At 37.2% G+C, this 24,574-nt stretch overlaps 1 protein-coding gene across 1 annotated transcript in view; it reads left to right on the top strand.

Moving 5' to 3' along the window:
- Nucleotides 1-7,027: 7,027 nt before the first annotated feature.
- Nucleotides 7,028-24,574, top strand: part of cfap61 (cilia and flagella associated protein 61) — a 34,021-nt gene continuing 16,474 nt past the window's right edge. Inside the window, 15 exon segments of the mRNA XM_046835702.1 lie at nucleotides 7,028-7,101; nucleotides 9,502-9,650; nucleotides 10,940-11,090; nucleotides 11,686-11,762; nucleotides 12,103-12,170; nucleotides 12,355-12,472; nucleotides 13,258-13,387; nucleotides 14,441-14,644; nucleotides 16,042-16,154; nucleotides 17,459-17,498; nucleotides 17,997-18,130; nucleotides 18,390-18,501; nucleotides 18,603-18,671; nucleotides 19,288-19,494; nucleotides 19,918-20,046. Of these exon segments, the coding sequence (XP_046691658.1) occupies nucleotides 7,099-7,101; nucleotides 9,502-9,650; nucleotides 10,940-11,090; nucleotides 11,686-11,762; nucleotides 12,103-12,170; nucleotides 12,355-12,472; nucleotides 13,258-13,387; nucleotides 14,441-14,644; nucleotides 16,042-16,154; nucleotides 17,459-17,498; nucleotides 17,997-18,130; nucleotides 18,390-18,501; nucleotides 18,603-18,671; nucleotides 19,288-19,494; nucleotides 19,918-20,046 (1,704 nt within the window). The 5' untranslated portion in view covers nucleotides 7,028-7,098.

Consider the following 24,574-nt stretch of genomic DNA (forward strand, 5'->3'; position numbering starts at 1 on the left):
TTCAGCATTTGTGCTCTAACTGGAAAATAATTTCTTACTTAAAAACGGGGTATTTAATACGTCAAAAAAAATTTTCTTTATTAAACACACTTCAAATGCAGCAATTCTCATGAAAATTTGACCATACATTTGTATGAATTTAACAAATCTACACAGAAGGATCTTTTATAAATGTATATGTGTATATAATGTGTGTGTGTGTGTGTGTGTGTGTGTGTGTGTGTGTGTGTGTGTTTGGACACACCTCATTCAAAGAGTTTTCTTTTTTTTTCATGACTATGAAAATTGTAGATTCACACTGAAGGCATCAATACTATGAATTAACATGTGGAATTATATATGGAATTATATACATAACAAAAAAGTGTGAAACAACTGAAAAATGTCATATTCTAGGTTCTTCAAAGTAGCCACCTTTTGCTTTGATTACTGCTTTGCACACTCTTGGCATTCTCTTGATGAGCTTCAAGAGGTAGTCACCTGAAATGGTCTTCCAACAGTCTTGAAGGAGTTCCCCGAGAGATGCTTGGCACTTGTTGGCCCTTTTGCCTTTACTCTGCGGTCCAGCTCACCCCTAAACCATCTCTGTTAGGTTCAGGTCCAGTGACTGTGGAGGCCAGGTCATCTGGCGCAGCACCCCATCACTCTCCTTCTTGGTCAAATAGCCCTTGATGCCTTCAGTGTGACTCTACAATTTTCATAGTCATGAAAATAAAGAAAACTCTTTAAATGAGAAGGTGTGTCCAAACTTTTGGTCTGTACCTGTATATTATTATTCAACCCCCAATGCTGTAAATGGTTTTAGGGAATTTAGTGTACATTTGTAATTGTATTCAGAATGAAATCCTACAAGGACTTCTTAAAGAACCATATGCAACTAAAATGACATCAATTAGTTTTGTAATACAGTAGTAAATGTTTCTTTTGTGAATTCTTCATTGACATAATTATTCAACCCCTTAAAGACTACCACTCTGAAGAACAGAGGTTCAATGAAGTGTTTTCAATCAGGTATTGAAAACACCTGTGGATATCAGGGAGCAGCAATAAAGCCTAATAAGCACCAATTAGGCAGCTTTAAAATGACTGTGATACTCAGCTCCTTCTAGACATTTACTGGTGTGGTTACAAACATGGTGAGGTCAAGAGAATGGTCCAGGAAGACAAGAGAACAGGTGATTACTCTTCACAGGAAGGGCAATGGCTATAAGAAGATTGCAAAGATGTTAAACATACCAAGAGACACCATAGGAAGCATCATTCGCAAATTCAAGGCAAAGGGCACTGTTGAAACGCTACCTGGTCGTGGCAGAAAGAAGATGCTGACTTCGACTGTTGTGCGCTACCTGAAGCATAGAGTGGAGAAAAGTCCCCGTGTGACTGCTGAGGAACTGAGAAAAGATTTGTCAGATGTGGGTACTGAAGTTTCTGCTCAGACAATACGGCGCACCCTGCGTAATGAAGGCCTCCATGCCAGAACTCCCAGGCGCACCCCCTTGCTGTCCCCAAAGAATAAGAAGAGTCGACTGCAGTATGCCAAAAGTCATGTGGACAAACCACAGAAGTTTTGGGATAGTGTTCTGTGGACTGATGAAACAAAATTAGAACTGTTTGGGCCCATGGATCAACGCTATGTTTGGAGGAGGAAGAACAAGGCCTATGAAGAAAAGAACACCTTGCCTACTGTGAAGCATGGCGGGGGGTCAATCATGCTTTGGGGCTGTTTTGCTTCTGCAGGTACTGGGAAGCTTCAGCGTGTGCAAGGTACCATGAATTCTCTTCAGTACCAGGAGATATTGGATGACAATGTGATGCAGTCCGTCACAAACCTGAGGCTTGGAAGGCGTTGGACCTTTCAACAGGACAATGATCCCAAGCATACCTCCAAGTCCACTAGAGCATGGTTGCAGATTAAAGGCTGGAACATTTTGAAGTGGTCATCGCAGTCACCAGACTTAAATCCGATTGAGAACCTCTGGTGGGACTTAAAGAAAGCAGTTGCAGTGCAAGCCTAAGAATGTGACTGAACTGGAGGCTTTTGCCCATGATGAATGGGCGAAGATACCCGTAGATCGCTGCAAGACACTTGTGTCAAGCTATGCTTCACGTTTAAAAGCTGTTATAACTGTAAAAGGATGTTGTACTAAGTACTAAGATTGAATGTCACTTGGGGGTTGAATAAAACTGATAATGATGTGAGCTCAGAAAAGACATTTGTGGTTATTTCATTATAAATGTTATGTTATATTTGTCTGACCTACACGTGCCTCTTTGATTTAATTGTAAGCAGGATGACTGAATGATCATAATCAATGTCAAACCGACCAAAACAATCAATTTCAGTGGAGGTTGAATAATTTTGAACACAACTGTATGTATATATATATATATAATGTCCTGTACTATACAATGACAATAAGCAAGCAAACACAGAGAGAATGACGAGGAGCTTCTTCCCGCAGGCCATTCGGAGTTTAAACCAGGAAACACCCAGGATCTAGTATTGGACCTCTCTCTCCATCGTCACTCATTTCTGCACATCTTTTGCACTAATATGACACCTTATCTCTGGACTTGCACAGCACAGTGTCACTTTATATCACACTTTTATCACTTTATTTTTTAAATCACTTTAATTTGTACTTCCAATATCTGCCATACTCATTCATGTATATACATATATTTTCATATATCTTATATAGTTTATACTTTTTATTTATCTAATTTATTTTTTATCCTTAAATTCTATTCCCTTTTATGCTTAAATTCTGGACAGTCATACAAAGCATTTCACTGCATGTCGTACTCTGTATGTATGTATGTGTATGTGACAAATAAAATTTGATTTGATTTAATGGTCATTTTGCAATCCATAAAACTTATATTTAATAAAGTGTAATTACACAGGAGAAGCAATACACCAAAGCAATGTTGCAGCTGACTTCAGTTCTACTGTACCTCTTTGTACCTCACAGTACAGTGCAATTTAAAATCAGATGGATTAGGACAAGTTGTTATATTAGGAAAAGGCTTAGCTGCCTCTAAATGGCAAGTATGCAAACATCTAATGATGGGTAAAGGCAAAGAGCTTCCTCAAAACCTTCACAACTAGATGGTTGCACTTCATAACACACTGAAACCGAGGGATCTTAAAACTCCTAAGTGCTCCTTTAAGCACCATAATGGCCATTATCTGCAGGTGTAAGCAACATCACTCCCTCATCAACCGGCCTTGCACAGGAGCTTCATGCAAGGTTTCTGATCAGGGAGTCAAAAATTAGTCAAGTTAGTATTTCAAAGTAAAGCTGACTGATGGCGATCTTGAATAAGGCCCCATGCTCTTTCTAAGTCTCCCAGGATCTTAGACTTTTGCAAACTTGATCCAGGTAGCTTAAATTTTTGTTCCTTTGCTTCTCAGAGCAGCTGCTCAGCTGTGATCTTCACCGCAACCAGGGCTTTATTCTTCATCTGGTACAGAAAAAAACATGCTTGTTAACCATCACAGCTATTGATACAACCTTTATTATTATTATTTTTATTTTATTTTATTTTTTAACAATTACATATACACCAATGTACAAGAGGATGCATGTCAGGATCACCTGTGTGACCTTAAAACTTACAGGGTCTCCAAAACCCTTTGAACCAGAAAGTCAATAAATATATTCCTACATTGCTTTCCTGTGTCTATTTAAATATAGTAAATGGTAAAACGGACCAAGGCTAATTCACAAATGTAAATATAAATGTACTATTTAAAATGTTTTTATTACAATAGAATGGTCTGAAATACTAAAGCTGTGCAATACTTTTCACAATTCACTTATTTGTGTTCATTTTTGCCTTTTGTTAGGTCTGGTAATTAAATCAAACACTGCTAATCGTTTGTTCAGCCATGATACAGCGCCCCTGAAGAAAAAGGTTAAGGACCTTGGTGGACCTTCCAATCAATAACCCAGAGAATTAAGTGCTGAGTTACCATTTCCTAATGGTAATATGGACAAGTGCCTGTGTAACAGAAGGAAAAAAGTTTTATTTTGAATGGTGCCAAAATACTTTTCAAACGGTGAAATAGTTATTTCTTTTATATAAATATTGTTTGTGTAATTCATATTTTTTATATATTACACCTGAGAAGAGGGGAATTAGTGACGCCTATAGGTGATGCGAGAAAAGAAAAAAACGTAAGTTTTTCAGCCATTCTCAGCCACCTCTCTCGTCAGTTCCGGTGTTGTGCCTAATTCCGACCCCTCTGGCAAAAGTGTACCCCCCTTCGCGTGACGTCGTGTTTCCTGTAGATGCTATGCTATGGGAGTAACTTCACCAATACAATAAGTAAACATGTAATTCGTTTGAATAAAACTATTCTATTTTATTTTATCATAATAAAAAATTTATTTGTTTTATTGTAATCACACATTTGTCTTCCACTGTTTCAGTAAACCTGTGTTGTGCAGCACAGTTTGTTTAACACAAAAGGGAAGATTATATTTGTTTGATTGCATTGTTAATGCTTTATGCCTTCATTCAATTTCCAGTTATTCTGATAATAAATTCGAATTAAATCATAAATCTAGTTTTATTTATATAGCAAATTTAACAGTTGACATTGTCCCAAAGCAGCATAACAGATTTAAATAGGTTATAAAGTTGGAATGTATAAGTTAAAGTGCCTATAAGTTTGTTCCTTAAATTTATTCATAATGAGTAAGTAAATGGCGACTGTGGTAAGGAAAAAATCTCCCTGTGATGGAAGGAACATTGAGAGGAACCAGACTCAAAAGAGAGCTCATCCTCATCTGGGTGGCACTGAATATCTATTCATTACACTCAATCATTTTTGAGGTGTGCTGTTCAGTGATAGGTGCTTAAATGTGGAACTGTTAATGCAAACAGCAGGCTGTTCATTTTAATTACAGTCCAAGTCCGGCCTCAAAATAAAGACGAAGGTGCGTTTTACTTGTCACGTGTACATTACAGTACAATGTGATGTTAGTAAGTTGAGGTCAGAGCACGGGGTCAGCCATGATACAGTATATCATGTTGAGTTATCACCAATGTTGGGTTTTGGAAGTGTTTTGGATCCTTGGTTAATGTATTCTTTCTGTTTCCTTTGTCTCTTCCCTAGCAATTGCTGTACTGCAATGGTCACTGTTTGAGGTTTTAACAACTGAGATGTAATCGGAAGTCTAGTTCTCACTCGTCGACCCTTTAGCAGTTGAGCTGGTGATGTTCCTACGTCCTCTATGGGGGTGCTTCTCAAATTCAGTGAACAGAGATATGGATCTTTCAGATTTAGCTTTTTTGAGCATGAGCTATTTGATTGTGCGTGGTGTAGGCTTGAAGTTTTGTGACTAAACTCCCATATTTTTTTTTTTTTTTTTTGTGAAAGCTTGAAATTCATTAGAGCTGAACTGCGGAAATTAATAATTTCAGGAATTTCGTGTCTGGCAAATTGGGACTTCAAATGGGTAATGACTTTAGTACTTCTTGTATCTGACCTCAGCCACTCTTCTTCAATGAACTTGGAATAATAATCCACTAAAAGTAAGTACTCCTGCTGGTCAAAAGTGAATGTCAACACCTATCTTCTGCCAGGGGCTTTCAGGAACACTGTAGTTGTAATGGCTTTTTGGTTTGCTGTTTTTGGTATGTGCTGTACACCTTACAGTTGTTTACCATCTCCGTTATACTCTGAGACATCCCAGACCAGAAGAGCACATCTCTTGCTCTCCATCTACAGACTCTCTATTCCTGAGTGACTTTCATGAATTCTCTTTAGCATTTCTGCTCTAATGGTTGCTGGAACAATGTCGTTCTCCTTTAAAGACAATTCCATCAATGACTGTAATTTCTTCTCTGAAGTTCCAATACATTTGTAATGCTTCCGCAGCTTGTCTCCTCCAATCCAGCCGTCCATTCAATGCTGTCTCTGCAAGTGTTTTCAGCGTTACATCCTTTTAAGTTTCCTTTTAGAATTCCTGTAATTTTGCATTTGACAAAGGCAGGTTTGACATCAACATGTGCACATGGGCTTCTGTTTCTTTATCAAGTAAGTTAATCTCTGGTAAGTACGCTCTGGATAACGCATCTGCAACAAGCAGTTCTGTACCTGTTTTGTAATGCACTATAACCTGATACTTTTGTAGTTTAATTAACAGTCTCTTTATTTTAGCTGGAGCACTGCTTAAGGGCTTTTTCATAATTGCTTCTAGTGGTTTATGGTCAGACTAGAGTAAGGGTGTTAAGATTAACCAGGCAGATTTGAAGTGCAGAAAAGGACAGTTATAACCCCTGGTATAACCAGTATATAACGTTTGTACAGTTATACATACCTTACCCTTTATATTTATTTTCCATTTGTATATTAATATATAAATAATAATATAATATTATTTATCTTTTATTTTATTATCCATCCATCCATCCATCCATCCATCCAATTATCCAACCAACTAACCCTGGTATAACTGCATACCATTTCTGTCAAAGAAAATGCATAACTAATACACCATACAGTAACATGTAACTTCATACAGATTACAGTGCAATAAAGCAGGTAACTGCATCAGAGGAAGTATATAATAACTATAATAATAATAATTATAGTTGTATTTATACATAAAAATACGCTTAGTTCTCGTGCACGCGCCTGTGCACGCGCCTGTCCACCCTCCCTACGTCACTTTCTGTATTCTCTTCTTACCCGCCGCGATGGAAGCAATGACTCCAGAATATTATCTTCCAAACAGAAATTACTAGAAAACTAACAGTTGAAAAAAATAAATACATACAAAAATAAACAACGCTTTTCTATGAAAAAAAAATCGCCATATTTCTCCCTGGGACATTTCTCCCACCCGTATTGCGTCCACCACATAGCTTTGATTGGATGCTCACAGAAGGTCGTCCAATAGGAATCTCCCGGTATGAAAGTTTAACCAATAATTCAGAGAAAAGCAGAACACGTGACCCGGAAGTTTATGAATACGGGTGGGGAAAAGTATTCAACTGCTGTTGGCGGTTAATAACCATAGCAACGAGACGCTGGGCTCTGCTACAGATCAGCAGAGGGGATTGAACACGACAGTTGCAGAAATGGTAGTAATCTGTTTAAATGTATAAATATGATTTTATAAATGTGATTAATCGGGCGATTAATCAATTAATCTGATATTTGTTATGTTTTGCTTCTTATAACTATATAAAACTTTAATTCATGGTATTTATGTATAAAGTAGTACTTTACGGAGTTAACTATATTTAAAGTTTAACGATCTTTAATTTAGACATTTTAAAGCTTATAGTCGCTGCTTGTTGAGAAGTGCATCCCTTTGAACAAATTCACTCGTGCTTGGTTGTTTCATTAAGCAAGGTAAAGCAATTTGTTGAAATCAACACAGCTATTACTGTTGCACAAGCCAGTGCACTCTTAGTGCCGGTCCCAAGCCAGGATAACCGGGAAGGGTTACGTTAGGAAGGGCATCCAGCGTAAAACATGTGCCAAATCTAATATGCGAATTCCAGGGCCAGGTTACCAACGACCGCCACAGGTATTGTTAGCCAACAGGGTACCGGTGGAAATGGGGGCTACTGTGGAGCTGGTGTAGCTAGACAGCATCGGATGGTGGTCTGTAGGATGTCTTTGTAGTTGAAAAAGAAGAGGAGGAGAGTGAGGACTGAAAGAATAAGATAGTGGAAACTGAAGGAGGAAGACTATAGTGTGAGATTCAGGGAAGAGGTCAGACAGGGGCTCGGTGGTGGTGAAGAGGTGCTGGATGATTGGGCAACTACTGCAGAAGTGATCAGGGAGACAGCCAGAAAGGTACTTGGTGTGATATCTGGAAATAGAAAGGAAGACAAAGAGAGGTGGTGGCGGAATGAGGAAGTGCAGAAAAGCATAAGGAGAAAGAGTTTGGCAAAACTGGATTGGGATCAACAGAGTGATGGGAAAAGGAAGCCGGAAAACAAGGAGATGCAGCAGGTGAAGACTGATGTGGCAATAGCCAAGGAAAAGTCATATGAGAAGCTGTATGAGAAGTTGGACACTAAGAAAAACGATAAGGATTTGTACCGATTGGCCAGGCAGAGGGACCGAGCTGGGAAGGATGTCCTACAAGTTAAAGCAATAAAGGATGGAGATGGAAATGTGTTGACTAGTGAGGAGAGTGTGTTGAGAAGATAAAGGGAGAATTTTGAGCAGCTGATGAATGAGGAAAGTGAGAGAGAGAGAGAAGGTTGGATGATGTGGAGATGGTGAAGCAGGAAGTGGATAGGATTAGTAAGGAGATTAAGTTTAAGATGGCAGTGGAATTTTTGCAAGATTGTTCAACAAGATTTTGGAAGGTGAGAAGATGCCTGAGGAATGGAGAAGGAGCGTGCTGGTACCGTTTTTTAAGAATAAGGGAGATGTACAGACCTGCAGTAACTACAGGGGAATAAAGTTAATCAGTCACACTATGAAGTTATCGGAAAAAGTAGTGGAAACCAGACTAAGAGAAGAGGTGACCATCTGTGAACAACAGTATGGTTTCATGTCGAGGAAAAGCACCACATACAGTATAGAGAAGGTCAGAAGGAGTTGTATTGTGTGTTTGTGGATTTAGAGAAAGCGTACGACAGGGTGCTAAGAGAGGAGTTGTGGTATTGTATGAGGAAGTCAGCAGTGCAAAGTAATTAAGAGTGTGTTAGAAAAGAGTGCAGGCAGGGTGGAGTGGGGGTAAGAGTGGCAGGAGTGATTTGTGATAGAAGAGTATCTGCGAGAGTGAAAGGGAAAGTTTATAGGACTGTGGTGAGACCTGCGATGGTGTATGGACAGTGGCATTGAATAAAAGACAGGAGGTGGAGCTGGAGATAGCAGAGCTGAAGATGCTGAAATTTTCATTGGGAGTGACGACGATGGACAGGATTAGAAACGAGTTTATTAGAGGTACCGTGCATGTAGGACGCTTTGGAGGCGAGGTGAGAGAGGTGTGATTGAGATGGTTTGGACATGTACAGAGGAGAGACATGGGGTATATCGGTAGAAGAATGCTTAGGATGGAGCCAACAGGAAGGAAGATCAAGGAGGAGGTTTATGGATGTGGTGAGGGAAGACATGCAGGTAGTTGGTTTAAAAGAAGCAGATGTAGAGGACAGGGTGGTATGGAGACGGATGATCCGCTGTGCCGACCCCTGATGGGAGCAGCTGAAAGAAGAAGAAGAAGTTTACTGCTGCTATTATTTGCTGCTTTTAGATTTAGTGTTTGTTCGCACCGGTTTAACTAAATCCATCACTATGTTGTGAGCAAGCAGATTGCGCAACCTGATGCTCGCGAGTCACGACAGAACAGATCCAGTGAGACTTTCTCGAAAATTTCATTATCGTTTATTATCAGTTTGATCAATTAGTTGTTGCAGCTCAAAATATGATAAAAATAACTTTATAAAAATATTCTGTGATGTTAAACAGTGTAATGAATGATAATGCAGTTTATAAGGTATATGTCTTTCTTTCTCCAGGAGAACCTGACCACCATTACTTCATCCAGTGGGGAAAAAAAATCTGTAACTGTGAGAAGGACGGATTCCTGGGATGCTGAGAAGATCACTGAGCTGATCAGTCCGGCTACTGAAGCAGTGTTCGGCAAAGTGAATGTGATCTTCCTGCTGTGAGTGCATATGTTAACTCACATTCATGCAGGGACTGGTTCTGGTGCAGACTATACTACACAACAATCACATATCAGAATGATTTTTCTCTTCAGTATGGATTACAGTACATTACAAATCAACATACATTAATGTACATTAATCAATTAATAACACTACCTAAATGTTGCAATAAGACCTAAAAACAAAACAAATAAAGAAACCTACATTGCCCAAGATTGGACCTGATTTGTCAATTCAAGATAATTTGACATTCTCAAGTGCATAAGTGATTGTACTGCGGCTAAAAATCTAAAAAAAAACGTAGGTTATTTTGACCGATAAAATATATTCAATTATTTAGAATAATAATCATACTAAGTTAATGCAAAATCCTCAGTCAGGCATTTGTTTATGGATCATGGCCGTGTACAGACAGACTGGTATTTATATGGTGCCACTTTTTTGTGTAATCGGACTATTAGGAACGATGAATGTTTCTTTGTTAATGCCTATAATATAAAATGGCTTTTTTTTTAAATATTCAATTCAAGTTTATTTCTATAGCACTTCTCACAATGGACATTGTCTCAAAGCAACTTTACAGAATGTAATAATTATAGAACAAAATGTAATTATATTTAAAAGTATGTGTCCCTGATGAGCAAACCTAATCCGAATGTGGCAAGGAAAAACTCTCTTAGATAGTATAAGGAAGAAATCTTGAGAGGAACGGCACTCAAAAGTGGAACCCATCCGCTCTTGGGTGACACCAAGAGTGTGATTATAAATAATTTAAAACATTACAAACACCTACAAAATATCCACAGTGACAGTCCCTTATTAAACTGACATATGTTTCACACTCTGGAGAATGGTGTCTTCTTATTGCTACAAATTTTATAAAATAATGTAATTTAACCTGGACACCATTCCAGATCTGTTTTCTCAGTTAGTCTTTCTACACACTCAAGAGAAATAAGGTAAAAAGGTATGTGATTTTTTTTATTACAGGGACAAACGTACACTTATAAAAAAAACATCTTATTAATTTTGATCACCACACTATCTGTGTAAATCTGCTTTGGGACAATGGTGATTGTTAAAAAAAGGATATTTACAAGTATTTGTACACATTTTAGTACAAATTCTTATCAGAATGGTTTGTTAATACAGGCTGTAAGAGCTCTCTCAAGTTCAGCGACATCAATGTGATTTGCATGGTATTAGTACATTATTCATTTAGTTGGAATTATTCCCGCACTTACATTTTCTTTTGTTTTTCTTTTTCTTTTTGCTTTATTTGTAGAGAAAAGGCGAATCTTGCATTTACTATAAGCACAGCAACAAATGAAGTCCTGGCCCATGCTGCATTTATGGACTATCCCATTGGTGACCTGGTGGATCAGGCTTCATGGGAGCAGCTACTTCAAACCCATTTTAATGCCACACAGCTCACAGTATGGAAAATAATGTACACTATATGAACAAATGTTTGTGGACACCAGACCATTAGATTCATTTGTGCTTTTTAAACATTGCATTCGCAGTTGGCTCTTATTTACTGTTATAATATCCTCCAATCTTCTGGGAAGATATTTCACGAGATTTTAGAGTGTGGTTATGGAGATGGTATTAGAGGTTAGAGTTGGTATTAGAGGTTAGAGTTGAAGATCTTGAGTGGCCTACTATAGAGCTCAACCATTTTGACACCTTCGGGATGAGCTCTATAGTAAGCCACTCAAGATCTTCAACTCTAACCTATGTAAACTATATGTTCATGGAGCTGGCTTTATGCACTAGAGCATTGCCATGCTATGACAGGTTTGGATCTCCTATTTCAAGTGAAGGGAAAATTTCATGCTACTGCATCCAAAGATATCCTATACAGTTGTCTGCCTCTAGGTTTGTGGTAACAGTTTGGGGAACAACCACACAATGTCCGGTGTCCCAATACGTTTTCCGTGTACATAATCTTGTATGATTTACTATGAACAATAGCTTTTTTTCTGTAATCTGAATCAGAGGTTTGTGTATTTTTATTTATCTCCTCAGCCTTTAAACACAATTTTCCTGCATCTATTTGTGGCCCAGCTTGACTTTTCCATTTCCAGCGCTAAAGAGATTATCAGGTAAAAAAAAAAAAGAAAATGTAATACATAATAATATTTTAGACTTTTACGTTTCTGAAAAAGCCACAGCATTATTTTGATTTGTTTTGCATGTCATGCTTTTATGTATTTAGACTTGAATAAGCCAGACTTCTCTATAGTCATCCAGTTAAGGCTGGTCGAAATCTTGTTTGGGGCAGCGAAAATTACATTTCCACCATGGCAATGTCTTCCTGTTTCCTTTGCATTGAATTCTGCAATCAGATAACGTTAGATTTTACATCGTGAGCTTGAAAAGGTTTACACAAAAAATGAAGGCAGACACAATGCGTGCTGTTTCTGTCTTCTTTATCACAAACAGAACTGTGTTCAATGCCATCACAGAGCTGGAATACATCTGCATCCTCATCCCATACAGCAGCAGCCTTGGTATGAAAACTACTCAACTTCAAGACATTCTCTACATTACATTACTTTTATCTCGAAATGTTTGCATAGACCAGATTTGGCCAGATGTGATCAAAAGTGCTTACACAGTTGACTAAACCAAACCAACAACTTGATAGAACACTTAGCTGCACTGTTTATTTATTTGTTTGTCTGTTTGTTTTAGAGCCGGCTCTGATGGACATTTTTGAGCACATGCCCTGCATTACAAACGAAGTCCAGTGTGGTGTGTTTGTGTGCAGCAGACACAACTATTTTCCAAGACTGTATGTGCGGAGAGCCAGGTGCTTACACCTTTTTTTCTCACACACACACACACACACACACACACACACACACACACACACACACACAAACCTTCAAACCTAACAGATTTTCTCCTGTTAGAAAACTTAGCTATAGTGCAGTTTTCAGAGGTTGCTAAAGTGGGAAAATGTATCAGTATTCACAAACAACTACATAGAGAGCAATGCAGCAGGTGGTTGTACACACATACATGGCCATTTCTAATGATCTACACTGGCACATCTCACACTTGTTAGTGTTGGTCAAGCTTCACGTCCTAAAGACTTCCTCCAGCAGTAAAAAAAATCGCTCAGTAAGGTAAAATAAAATGTCTACTCTGTATGCAACTGTGGCTTCATTTTACTATGACTGTAATGGTTATAAAGCAGCACATTGATTTTGAACTCATCAGCACTTGCTGTGCGTTTAACAGTTTGAACACACCTTCTAGACCATGGTATAATTAAGCAATGTCACACAAACAGCAGTGTTGGAGAACGTTACTGAACGTCAATCATATCTATGGTTCAGCTGTAGTCATGTTACCAGAGGCATTCTAGCCCATTCAACACTGCATAATTGGTTTCACGTGTCTTATATCATTAACACATTGATGTAATGTTATATTTTCTTTTTTTCCTGTCTATACAATAAGCTCTTTTTTTTAACCTGAACATACTTCTAAACTTTACCGTTTGTGTGACAAATTTAGTTTGAGAGCACCCGAGCTGATTTCCAATGCTAGTTTACTAGATAGTGTGTGATGTGATGTGATGTGATACAGGGTAGAAGATCTTCTTGACCTCATATATGTGGAGGAGATGACAACTCTGAGCGATTCCTGGCCTGAAACGGAAACCCTGGCTAAGATAATCGAGGCTGAAGATAAAATGAACCATGTAGCAGTATTTGAGGTTAGTTTTGCTAATATCAACAATATATAATCATTCATTGAGCTACTGTCTGAGTTTTTTTTTCTTCTTTTTTTTTACTTTTTTATATAAATATATAGAAACAGTGCTAAAGCAAAAACTATTACTTAATGAAATTTTCAATTATTACTTAAACAATGTAATCAGATGGCCTTTGTAGAAATGGAATTATAACGCTTGTGGAGGTATAACTGGCACAGCAATAGCTCGAAGCTTCAGATGCTTCTTCTTGAAATGTAGATGAATGTGTGTGTGTTTGTGCATGGGTGTGTATGGCGGTGGATATGGGGGCAGTTCTAGTGTTCTGGGGTGCTCTCTTCCCTCAGGGACACAACAATGCCCCCCTCCTTTCACACTGACGTGTTCATAGCAGCATATGGCAGATGAGAGCGAACGGCCAGCCAAGACATGCTCGCACTCAGCACGTTTAGGCCAGACATCTGTAGCATTTCTGTAGTTTTGTGTTTGCGTGTCGTTGCTCTCTCTCTCTCTCTCTCTCTCTCTCTCTCTCTCTCTCTCTCTCTCTCTCTCTCTCTCTTTCTATCTCTCTATCTCTCTGCACACACCAATCTGCTCCACGTCGCCTAGCACGGTTATGAAAGTGACACTCCAGAGAATGTCATAAATTATTCACAGGGCTTTTTGTTCTTTTTCCCCACTAAGGCATTTTAAATATTTTATTTCATACCATCTGCACCGAACATATTGTTCCTTTTTTTTTTTAAACAAGGGGATCAGTATGAAAAGTAGAAAGAGACTTTAATGTTTTTTAACAAATCTACTGTGTGTGAACATATTAAGAAAAAAGGGAAAATAGTGGTCCACATACATTTGTGACGTGAACAAACAAAGAAATAAATATTGAAATGAATTATGGAATGAAAGAAGGAATAAAGAAAGTAATGAATGAATGAAGAAGGGAGGTGTAAAGCCAAACAGACAGAATGTGAAAAACATTTCATAACAAAGTGTTAGAACAAACTAAAGGAGGGATATAAACTAAAGGAAATCTTCTTGTGTGTTTGTGTTATTCAGAATGAAGGCCATGCCATTGGCTTCATCATTGTCTCTGGTACATTTAACCTGCCGCTACTGAACACTGAATTCGAGCTTGGGCCCTTTAATGGATTGAAGAAAGCAGAGAAGCAAAGTGAGGATTCAGACCAATCACAGCAGATTGAGTCTACAGATGACATCACTGGTCCTCAAAAGCCAAATACAGAGTGTGAGGTCAAGGAGGTGAGTCACGCTGGAGTCCCAGTTCAACTCAGATTCTTAATGGCTTTATTCTGAGCATAGAATTCAGTTAGTGATTTATCATTGAATTACATTATCCAGTTCATTTCATCACTAACCATCTTAGAGTACCCTAACACAGATTAGAGTACACTTCTTAACGTGGCCATGACAGAGGTTAATATTTACATTTATATTTTATCCACAGTAACTTTTAGCTCAGCAGCTAATCCATGGCCCTTTAGCGAATTTAATTCACAACCTGTAAATCCTTACCCCACAAGCATCTATTCACTAACCTTCACTGTGTAACCTTCAAAAAATATATTCTAGAATCTTTTATTTTTCTTTTGCTTTGACTGATTAAAGATTTTCATTGATCTCAGTGTTCACAACCAACACACATACCTATTACACCTGTATTTAAAATCATCCCAACATGAAACCTGAAAGAACCACTTTATAATGAATCCACCCACCTGGAAACAAAGCTACTTATGCCAGATGTAGCAAGAACAAAAAATGAACTCATGAATGTATAGGTTAATTTCATGTTATCTAGCTTAAATATTTTAAACCCCCTCCTTGAACTAGGAGGCCTAAAATATCATGATTGGCCTGTTATAGAGCTCTGACCTCAAGCCTATTGAACACCTTTGGGATGAATTGGACTGATGACTGCACCCCAGGCCTCCTCACCTTAACTACATCAGTACCTGACTTTACTTACATCTTTGTAGCTGAATAAGCGAAAATCTCTACAAGCACACTCCAAAATCTAGTCTACCATCTTCCCAGAATAGTGGAGGATATTATAATATTACATGGGGCCTCTATGTGAAATGGGATGTTCAAAAAGCACATGTAAATCTTATAATCAGGCGTTCACAAGCCTTTATTTATATAGTGTATTATTTTCTCCCTTTTTACTTTTAGAGGAAATCAGAGATTTAACTGTTAAACATTTCCCCTTGTGAAGGGCTGCAATACTAATAATATTGGTGTAACAACCATAAAAAAGCAAAACAAATTAGATTTTATGCTACAAAAACCTATTATAGAGTGGAATTGTTTCAATTATTTCAATAAGCTAAAACCTGTACAGTATTAAAACACATGTCTATTTTCATCTCGGACAAAAATCAATCCTGACCTGAAAGGCATGAATTCAGGATAATTGGCCGTCTTATAACCTGGCTCTGTGACAGGAAGTTTCCCTGGATAGGAAGTACAGTATATGAAAAAAATGAACTGAACACAAGATCATTCTAAATCACTCTAAATGATTATGGGGCATAGAAGAGTGTCCTATCATGTGAAGTTGTCAGTTTCTATGCAGCCATACATATGCGAGTGAGGCTTATATTTTAATGTACTGCCATTTTGTGTTGTTAAATCAGACTGAGCCCATTAAAGCTCATATAACAGAGAGCAGAGAAGGCGGCATGGCCACAGAAGCAGAAGATAATGCTTTCTTGATCCGAATCCAAATTGATAAGAGGTTTGAAACAAGGTAAGTTCGACTGCACATTACTTCTCTCTCTAACAAGCTAAACTTAAAGTTGTTGGAGTTTTTGCCTTGTGTTTTTTAACACAATGCCACAATTTGTTTAAGTAAACCTTTTGGATTCATTTCAAACAAAGACATTTTCTACAAATTCTGCATATGAAACATTAATTTTTATCACTGCATTGGTGAATTTGTTACAGTATAACAATTGGAGAGAAAATATTGGCGCAGTCCCGACTGGAATGCATTGGTTCAAATCTGTCATTTTCTATAGTAACAGCAAATACACACGGACTTGTATAACAGACGATTAAACTGATCTAAACATAAGAATGAAATTAACAAGAAAACTGCTTGTTAATATGTTGATTTGTTTTTTACTTTGCTGTAACATGACAAGCTGCATGTTTTCTCCTTAATAAGTGGAGTTGGGTGATTGAGTGGTCAAGAAATACTTGTTATTATATGGTCCTGATATCAAGACCTTAGCCTTGTATTGTTGATGTTTCACTCGAGTGTTCTGCTATAGAATAGGAATTAAAAAACGTTGTGATGAGTTGTATGGAAACACAGTTCACACTGGGCCTCATTGCACCAATTGTCTTTAAATGTTATTTTCCCATAAGCATGTCTAATGTTTTATTCATTACTTCATACCATTATAAAGTATTTACCCCTATTTTCTTAGTAGCATCAACAATTTTAATAAAAACTGAAGTACCGTGGCACACAATTGTTCGATCTTATAACCATGAGGGTCAATATGACCTGAACATCATGAACAAAATAAGCATGCAAAGCATGTAAAAGTTAATGCTGGCCAAAAAAATTATTTTAGTATTATTATAAAATAAAGTAGGTCAGTGTGACCTCAACAGAAGGAAGCAGAAGGGTTGGTGAGTGTTTCCCCTGATGATGTAGTGTATATGGATGGAAACTTTGCTCCCTTTGGCTCCACTCCAGTGGCTTTTGCTTAAGATCTGTTGTGGTGTAAATGGGGAGAGTCTGATTGCTCGTTGGCTCCCGCTGGGCACAGCTTTCTGTCGCTTTACTCCCCAGCTGTTGCAGAATATGGAGTCCGCTTGCTCCCCACTGAGAGTGAGCATGTAATTAATGAGCCGAATGCTTAAAGTGACAGCGAGACGAGAGGAGTGGGGTTGAGCGCACAGATTGGCTGGCCACGGACGCCGTACTTAGCGTCCAACATGGCAACTTTTCACCCTGCACTCCACAAAGAGATGCTGTGAATACAAGTTTACAGCTCTTTTCCTTTCCCCCTAATGCTTTTATTATTCATCCCTTCACAGGGCCGTGGATTGCTTGCCTTATGCTTTTCAACTTTTCCCGGTGAGTACAAAATAACATGCAGTAAAACAGGTTCCTACTTAATGTAAAAGACAGATATGGAGCAGCCATATTTTTGTAGAACAACATACAAAAGCAGCATCAATATTCATGATTGGACACTAGGTATGATTTCTTTTAACCCATACTACAGATTCATGTTGCAATGACAGTCTTGTCAGGTGATTACATAGACTGAAGCCTCCTCCCCCAGATTTGTTCACTGTCTAACACATGATCAGAGCTAAATGATGAGATTGACATGAAACACTGTCAGGACTGTAACAAACCACATACACACACAAATTGAACTAAGTCAGCATAATTTGTTTCAATTGCTGTTCTACTATTGTATAAATGCTGTTGTTTAAAACCGTAACCTTGAAAATTTTCCTTAAGTCACTGTTTCACATACCTTAAAGACTTCTTTAATTATATGTGTAGGTATAAATCATTATATAGCTGCTTAAAATGATGTTTTTGTTTGGTCTGGGGATTTAGGAGCGGGAATTCTGCATTTTATTGGTGCATACGGTGGATCCGGATTCCCCTTTATTCCATACCTTCAACAGAGCTGTGCCACATGACTGCAGACAGCATGAGCTTTACATCTTCCACCGTGAAGGCCTTCTAAAGTAAACACTCACAATTAGTCTTTTGAATTTTATTGTTATTTTCATGCTCTCATGGACTATTAATGTGTGTGTTATGTGCAAAGAAATTCACATTAGCACTTTGTTCTAACTTGTCTATGATGAAATATGATGTAATGCTTGTGATCAGAATAGCACCATTAGTCACAAAACTTTTTGATACCCCCTTGTATACATTTACATACCAAACACACCTATAATAAAATGCAAATTCAAAACTAACAAAATGTGGATTTGCTAGGACAATACAGGTGCGTGTTGCTGGTCCTGAAGATAAACCTGCAATTCAGAGACTGGTTCCTCAGCACCAAGCCCTGATGGAGGATTTGGATCTATTCTTCCACCTAGACCCAGTCAGTCTTGACTCACTCCTGTGCACGTTATGAAAAAAATTTGATGTACTATACAGTGCAAAAACAACATTAATGATATATTTTTTTTTTTACTTCCACAGGATGTTCAGGCATTTGTAGCACAGGTCGAAGGACAAATAATTGGTGTGTTGGTCATTAAAAATGAGCAGGTAATTATAGTTACAATGGAAAATGTACTTCATATGCAGTTTGTTGTACTGATCAGTTATTGGGATTACTGTTCAATGTTTAATGGGAATGAGTCTATAGCTCATTATAGCCTCTCTGATGAAGCATTAAAAGTCTGCTTCTTGCCTTGTTTATTTTAGCGGTTATTCAGCATAGAGTTTGAACTTATCTGGGAATTAATACATGATACTTTTAGGCTCCCAAGTGGCACATCTAAAAGTTTTCAGGAGGATTCAATTACCAATATTGCCACATTTAACTGTCAATCATTTGCAATCTTTAGTCAATCACACTAATATTAACCAATCGTGGGTGTACTTTTTAGCCTTTACTTTTCCAATTCGGCATAATCATTTGATGGAGAGGAAGAAATGCTGGTTGGTGGGTGCGAACTAACAAATTACCAAATGGGGTAAAAAATGTTAAAACAACTGTTGCATTATAAATATATGTAAAATGGTATATTAACCCTCTCTCTAATATGAAGAAACTTAAAAAATAAACAGACTTTCAGAAAATGTCACATTTCTTTCTGACTTTGGTCAAAGTGCCCTGTAAAGGCATTCACCATCTTCTCCCTTTTTCTCTTTCCTACAGGACATCAAGTACATCCGAGCCAATTATGACATTGAGAAGTTTGTGTACTTCATTCATCATCAGGATGAGGAACATGGTCGACTGTGCCACTTTGTCCTGAACCCCATTTTCCAGCATTATGCCAAGCACTTGTTCAAGGAGGCACTGCGTCTTGCTCACAAGTCATGCCTGTACTACCGTGTTTATCCGTCATACCCCAGTGACAAGGTTGGTGCAGTGCTGTTTTCCTTAAGCAGCTGTTGCTCTCCATATCTCTATCTTATTTCACTCACCAACTTGTTGATCAAAAATCAGGTGTTGATGGTGCTCTCTTAGTATGCAATACTTAGTTCCAGAAGTCTTCACTCTCACTTCTTTTTCATAATTAGTCCAGACACACAAGCCAGATGGATGATGAGGTGTAAATAGAATTATATTCAACTATTGGAAAAAGGGAGAAAGTGGAATGGGATGAAGAGTGCCATGTCCTGGTGATACTGGATTCAACTGGGAATGAATAATTTCACACAAGCTTTCGCAAAAAAAAAAAAAAAAAATAAATAAAATTCTGCCAACACTGTTCCACTACAGTATGCTTAAACTACTATTTCACTGACAGCAGGGTACCTTTTTCTTTTTTTGTGTTTGCAGAGTTTCAGTGCCCACTCCCTGAAAGCAGTGCTGAGCAGTATGGTGCCAGTGCATCCACGACGCCAGGTTATCTATCCATTGGAGGAGTTGGGCATCAATGCACCGTCCACTCTCATCACCAGGGAACAGGTCAGATACAGCTACAGCACAGTTAGAAGATAGATATCATAACAGTGATGCCTGAAGGAGGTCAGGCAGGAAGAGTTTACATAGAGGACTGTGCTTTTCACAGCCTAGTTTAGGGTTTGTTTCTTAGTTTCTTAAATTCTGAAGGATGAAATTTGTTTTTTGAGGAAAGGTTTGTCAGATAAGGACTAGACAGACAGACAGACAGACAGACAGACAGACAGACAGACAGATAGATAGATAGATAGATAGATAGATAGATAGATAGATAGATAGATAGATAGATAGATAGATAGATAGATAGATAATTTATAATTTGAGGTATGACAAAATTCAAAACAAGTGATTTTAGCTTTTCCTTGACAGCAGAGGGCGCTGTAGAGCAGCCTGATGTTTGATAGTGTTTGGACAGTTTCTCAAATAACACACCACTAAGATAGGAAAGCCCATGTGTTTATTTCCTATATGTCAGTTTCCACTATAATTTGCTTATTGGACTTTGATTAGATGCTAATAGATAAAACCTGAGTATTTATGAGTAATAACTGAATAATTGCAAACCCCATGTTGTCACTGTTGCAATCACACCTTCCATTGTCTAATTTGTAAATTAGTAATTCATTAATTTGTAAACAGATACCATGGTCATTCAGGGCTGCACAAATCTGATCCTGTTGTAATTAACATTTTACCAGAAATAATTAAGTATGATTGACTTTAATGCGAATTCAAAACATGTGTTCTTCATTCAAATATAATCAGGGACAGCAAAGTGTGGAGTTAATGGTTACCACAATGACAAGAAATAGGTTGATGGGCTGAAAATGGCGCAGTGAGAAGCAAAAATATTGATCATGTCACCAAATAGATTCAATCTAAAGTACCCTGTTTTGAAAATGTAAGAAGTAGAAAGTACAGATATTTGTGTAAAAATGTAGAGTGAAAGTAAAAAGCTGTTGGAAAAATTAATAGTGAAGTAAAGTACTGATACCTGAAAAATCTACTTAAGAACAGTAACAAAGTATTAGTACAAATACACAAAGTGTTCGTTACTGCTGCTAAGGAAAATTAATCAACCTCTTTTTAACGCGCTCAGTGCTTTAACTGTCTGACCAATCACAGCACACACTGACTGCTTACCATTATCTGCTTCACACATGAATTTCTTCTATTAATATACTTACAGCAAAGACTTATATTTAAGAACAAACTATTCCGATATTAAACAAATGTATTTATTTATAAAGTGTTTTATAGCATTCTGTTTTTACTTTCTTTTTTTACAAATACAATTCAAATCAGATATAAACAATATAGAAAAGTGTGGAAACAAGTGTTTTGTATTATTAAGACATAATCTGACTAAAAATTTACAGTTAGATTAAAGTTGATATTTTTTGTTTCTTCATTTAAAAAAAGTGAGCAGTTAATGAACAGTAATTAGTAACTGTAATAATATATTTAATATATGGTACATTGCATAGCTTTGATGATAAAAGAAAAAGTCAAAAATCTATTTATAATAAGATATACATAAATATATTACAAAACTGAAATATAACTTCCAACATCTGGCAAAACAAGCTTTGCACACCTGGATTTGGGGATTTCAATAGCTATTAATTTACTGAAAACTGTAATTGTAATGTCATACTTGAAAAAACACTAAAAACGGGCATGTTGTTGTACAGTTATTATGCTATGAAATTTTCATGCTGTTTCATGCGTGCTTATAACTGTAATCAAGAAGCCGTTTTGCCAGGGGTTATTTGATGGCACAGGTTAATGGAGCAGATGGCTGCAGTGACAGATGGAAGCGGTAAATGTTTACTGCTGGTGTTTAACAGGTAAAGCAGTGTTCTTATCCATGCTGCATCAGCTGCCCCACCTGCGCATGTTTACCTGCCTGACCAACTGCAATCTGCCATGCATATATATATATATATATATATATATATATATATATATATATATATATATATACATATATACATGTAAATATATATATATATATATATGGATATAAAAACAAATCTACAAAGCCCTGTTAAAATAAAACCAAGATAAGTCATGTCAGAATATTTTTCACTCTTTATTTAAAATTACATCACAAATTGAAAAAACATTCCAACAATTAGAAAAAAAATAAGAACAATTACAGTAGCACAGTTTTAATTGGTTTAATCTGCACTTATAAAGCCATTGCACACAAAAAGCTTACAAAGCAAACATAGTATTTACATTTTTGTATCAATAAGAAAAAGGGTATAAAAGCAAAACATTAGATGTTCCATGGAACTATTAAATGCCATCAGTAACAATTACAGAAAATGGAGCACTACAGTGACATCAGCCTAAACATGACATCCCTCCAAAATTTATAAAAGGGGAGGAAAAAAAAACTTACAAGGGAGGCGGCCAACAACAATAAAGGCGTGCAGGAATATTTGACAAGTACTGATTATTCTCTGCATGAGACTGCAATCTCTCATATTCTCACATGACTGTTCTGTGGGGCAGTGTGGCAGAACACAAGCCTTTTTTATTTACATTCAAGCTTAAGCACCCTTAACCATGTTTTAAAATTTGTTGTATGATGTGCCAAAAATAACTGAGTGATGTAATAAAATGTTTATGTTGCTAACATTAGTTTAGGGTGTACATATTAACACTAGAAGTTTTTAATTTTCCTTTTCTCCCTAAATATATACGATTGATTTGAACTTAATTATTAGACATTTTACATTGAGAGTAAAAAAAACTATTGTCATCATCTTTGGTCATTATATTGGTAATTATTTTCTTTTTTATGTCAAAAAGATGCTTTTTAATGGGTGTGTCCATCAGTCAGGACAAGTTTGTCTTGTTTAGTTTTGCATGAGTTACAGGACTAGAGTTGCTAGCAAGAAAAAAAGTTTGTAGCCATCAGCTGAGTTTGGTTTTACTCTGCAGTTCTCAGGTGGAATGGCACATTAGCGAGAATGTTCTGTGTTTTTTTTTTTTTTTTGGAACAAAATGTTTTTATAGAGGGCAGTTTTTCCAACATGTGCATAAATTCCAAAGTACAGTTATATAAGAGCTCAGAGACAGGTTATGACCAGGTGTGATCTCCCTGCTTGTATGTTTGTGTGTGTGTGCAATGGCACGGTGCATTAGCAGCTCCAAACAAGCTGCCGCTGCTCTTCCACACTCTATCTCCATTAGAAAGCTCCATTTGGTAGCGCAGCAACCGTGGTGTCCAGGCAGCGGCCGAGATAAGAGCACGCCTGCTGGCTTAGCGTTCGGTAAAGCCCTGCATCCCGCACGCACGCGGATTAATCAGGTTTAAAACACCTGTTCACTTTCTTTGTCAACAGCAGATCGTGTTACGGTTTGCCATTATGCCTCAGGCTGCTCCTGCATGTCCATGAGGGGACGAAGGGCAGACTGCTGCACCTGCTTCTCACTGTACCTGTAGAACACGTACAGTTTGATGTCATTTGGGTTAAGTTCAGATGAATGACCTTTAAGGGATTTTGAAATCGAAATCATTATAATTGTAAGCAGTAAATAATCCAACAGTAGATTCTGAAAGAATGAGAAAAAGCAGATTTCTATTACATTACAGCCATAACCACAGATGTGATATGGTTGATAATGATTTTTATAGGCCTGCATGTAGGTTTTTTTCTTTTATGCCACAATGATTTTCAATTGATAAAGGTTTTTTTTTTCATGTACTAATGACATATACTGTTTTAACCATTTTAAAGATATTATAAGTAGTTGTTTCTTCACTGACTGCTTCTCGCGTAGATCTTTTCAGAGATTCTTTTTGAAATTTATTGAACAAAACATTTTTGAAAAAGTTTTTAGTATTACATGCAGGTTTAAAAGTAACTTCTTCACTTCACAGAACTTTTACTATCCAAAAAAAGAAGAGCTACTTGCACACAAGCTGCTTGCACCCATCTTGTAAATTGACTTCAAGAGCACATTTTATTTCAGTTCTTTAGTTGGGGTGGGCTTCCTTTTAACACTGGTATAAGTTACCCCAGGCAAGTATTTTTTACTTTTGCTATAATGCAAATGAACCAGTGCACCGTTCTTCATTGTGTGATGACATATATGTTCAAATAAGCCAGTTATGCGCAGATGCTGTGCTATTAGGCTGCAGTGGTTGAGTATTTGCACTAGATCTGCATAGGTTTGGCTTTCATGACCTTTCCCAGCAAAGTGAGTGAATGACCCTGATTACACATGTATGTATGTGTTCACATATGAACACATATGGTTCAATGTATTCAACCTGAAAATATTTTCTTAATATTAGCATGATACAATATAATAGCAGGCCCTTTACTGGATATATAAGGCTAAATAAAATGACAATTTTCTCAATAAAAAATTATAAATAAACAAAAAACACAAAAATGCCAAAGGTGAAATGTTTGCAGGAGAAAATATATTGATGTACTGTATATAACGTGGACAATGAGTCTGTCTGCAACCTTCAAATTCCTAGCAGATGATCAGGAAGTTGTCTCTAAAG

The sequence above is a fragment of the Silurus meridionalis genome, chromosome 23 (assembly GCF_014805685.1).
Source record: "Silurus meridionalis isolate SWU-2019-XX chromosome 23, ASM1480568v1, whole genome shotgun sequence".
NCBI classification, from domain to species: domain Eukaryota; kingdom Metazoa; phylum Chordata; class Actinopteri; order Siluriformes; family Siluridae; genus Silurus; species Silurus meridionalis.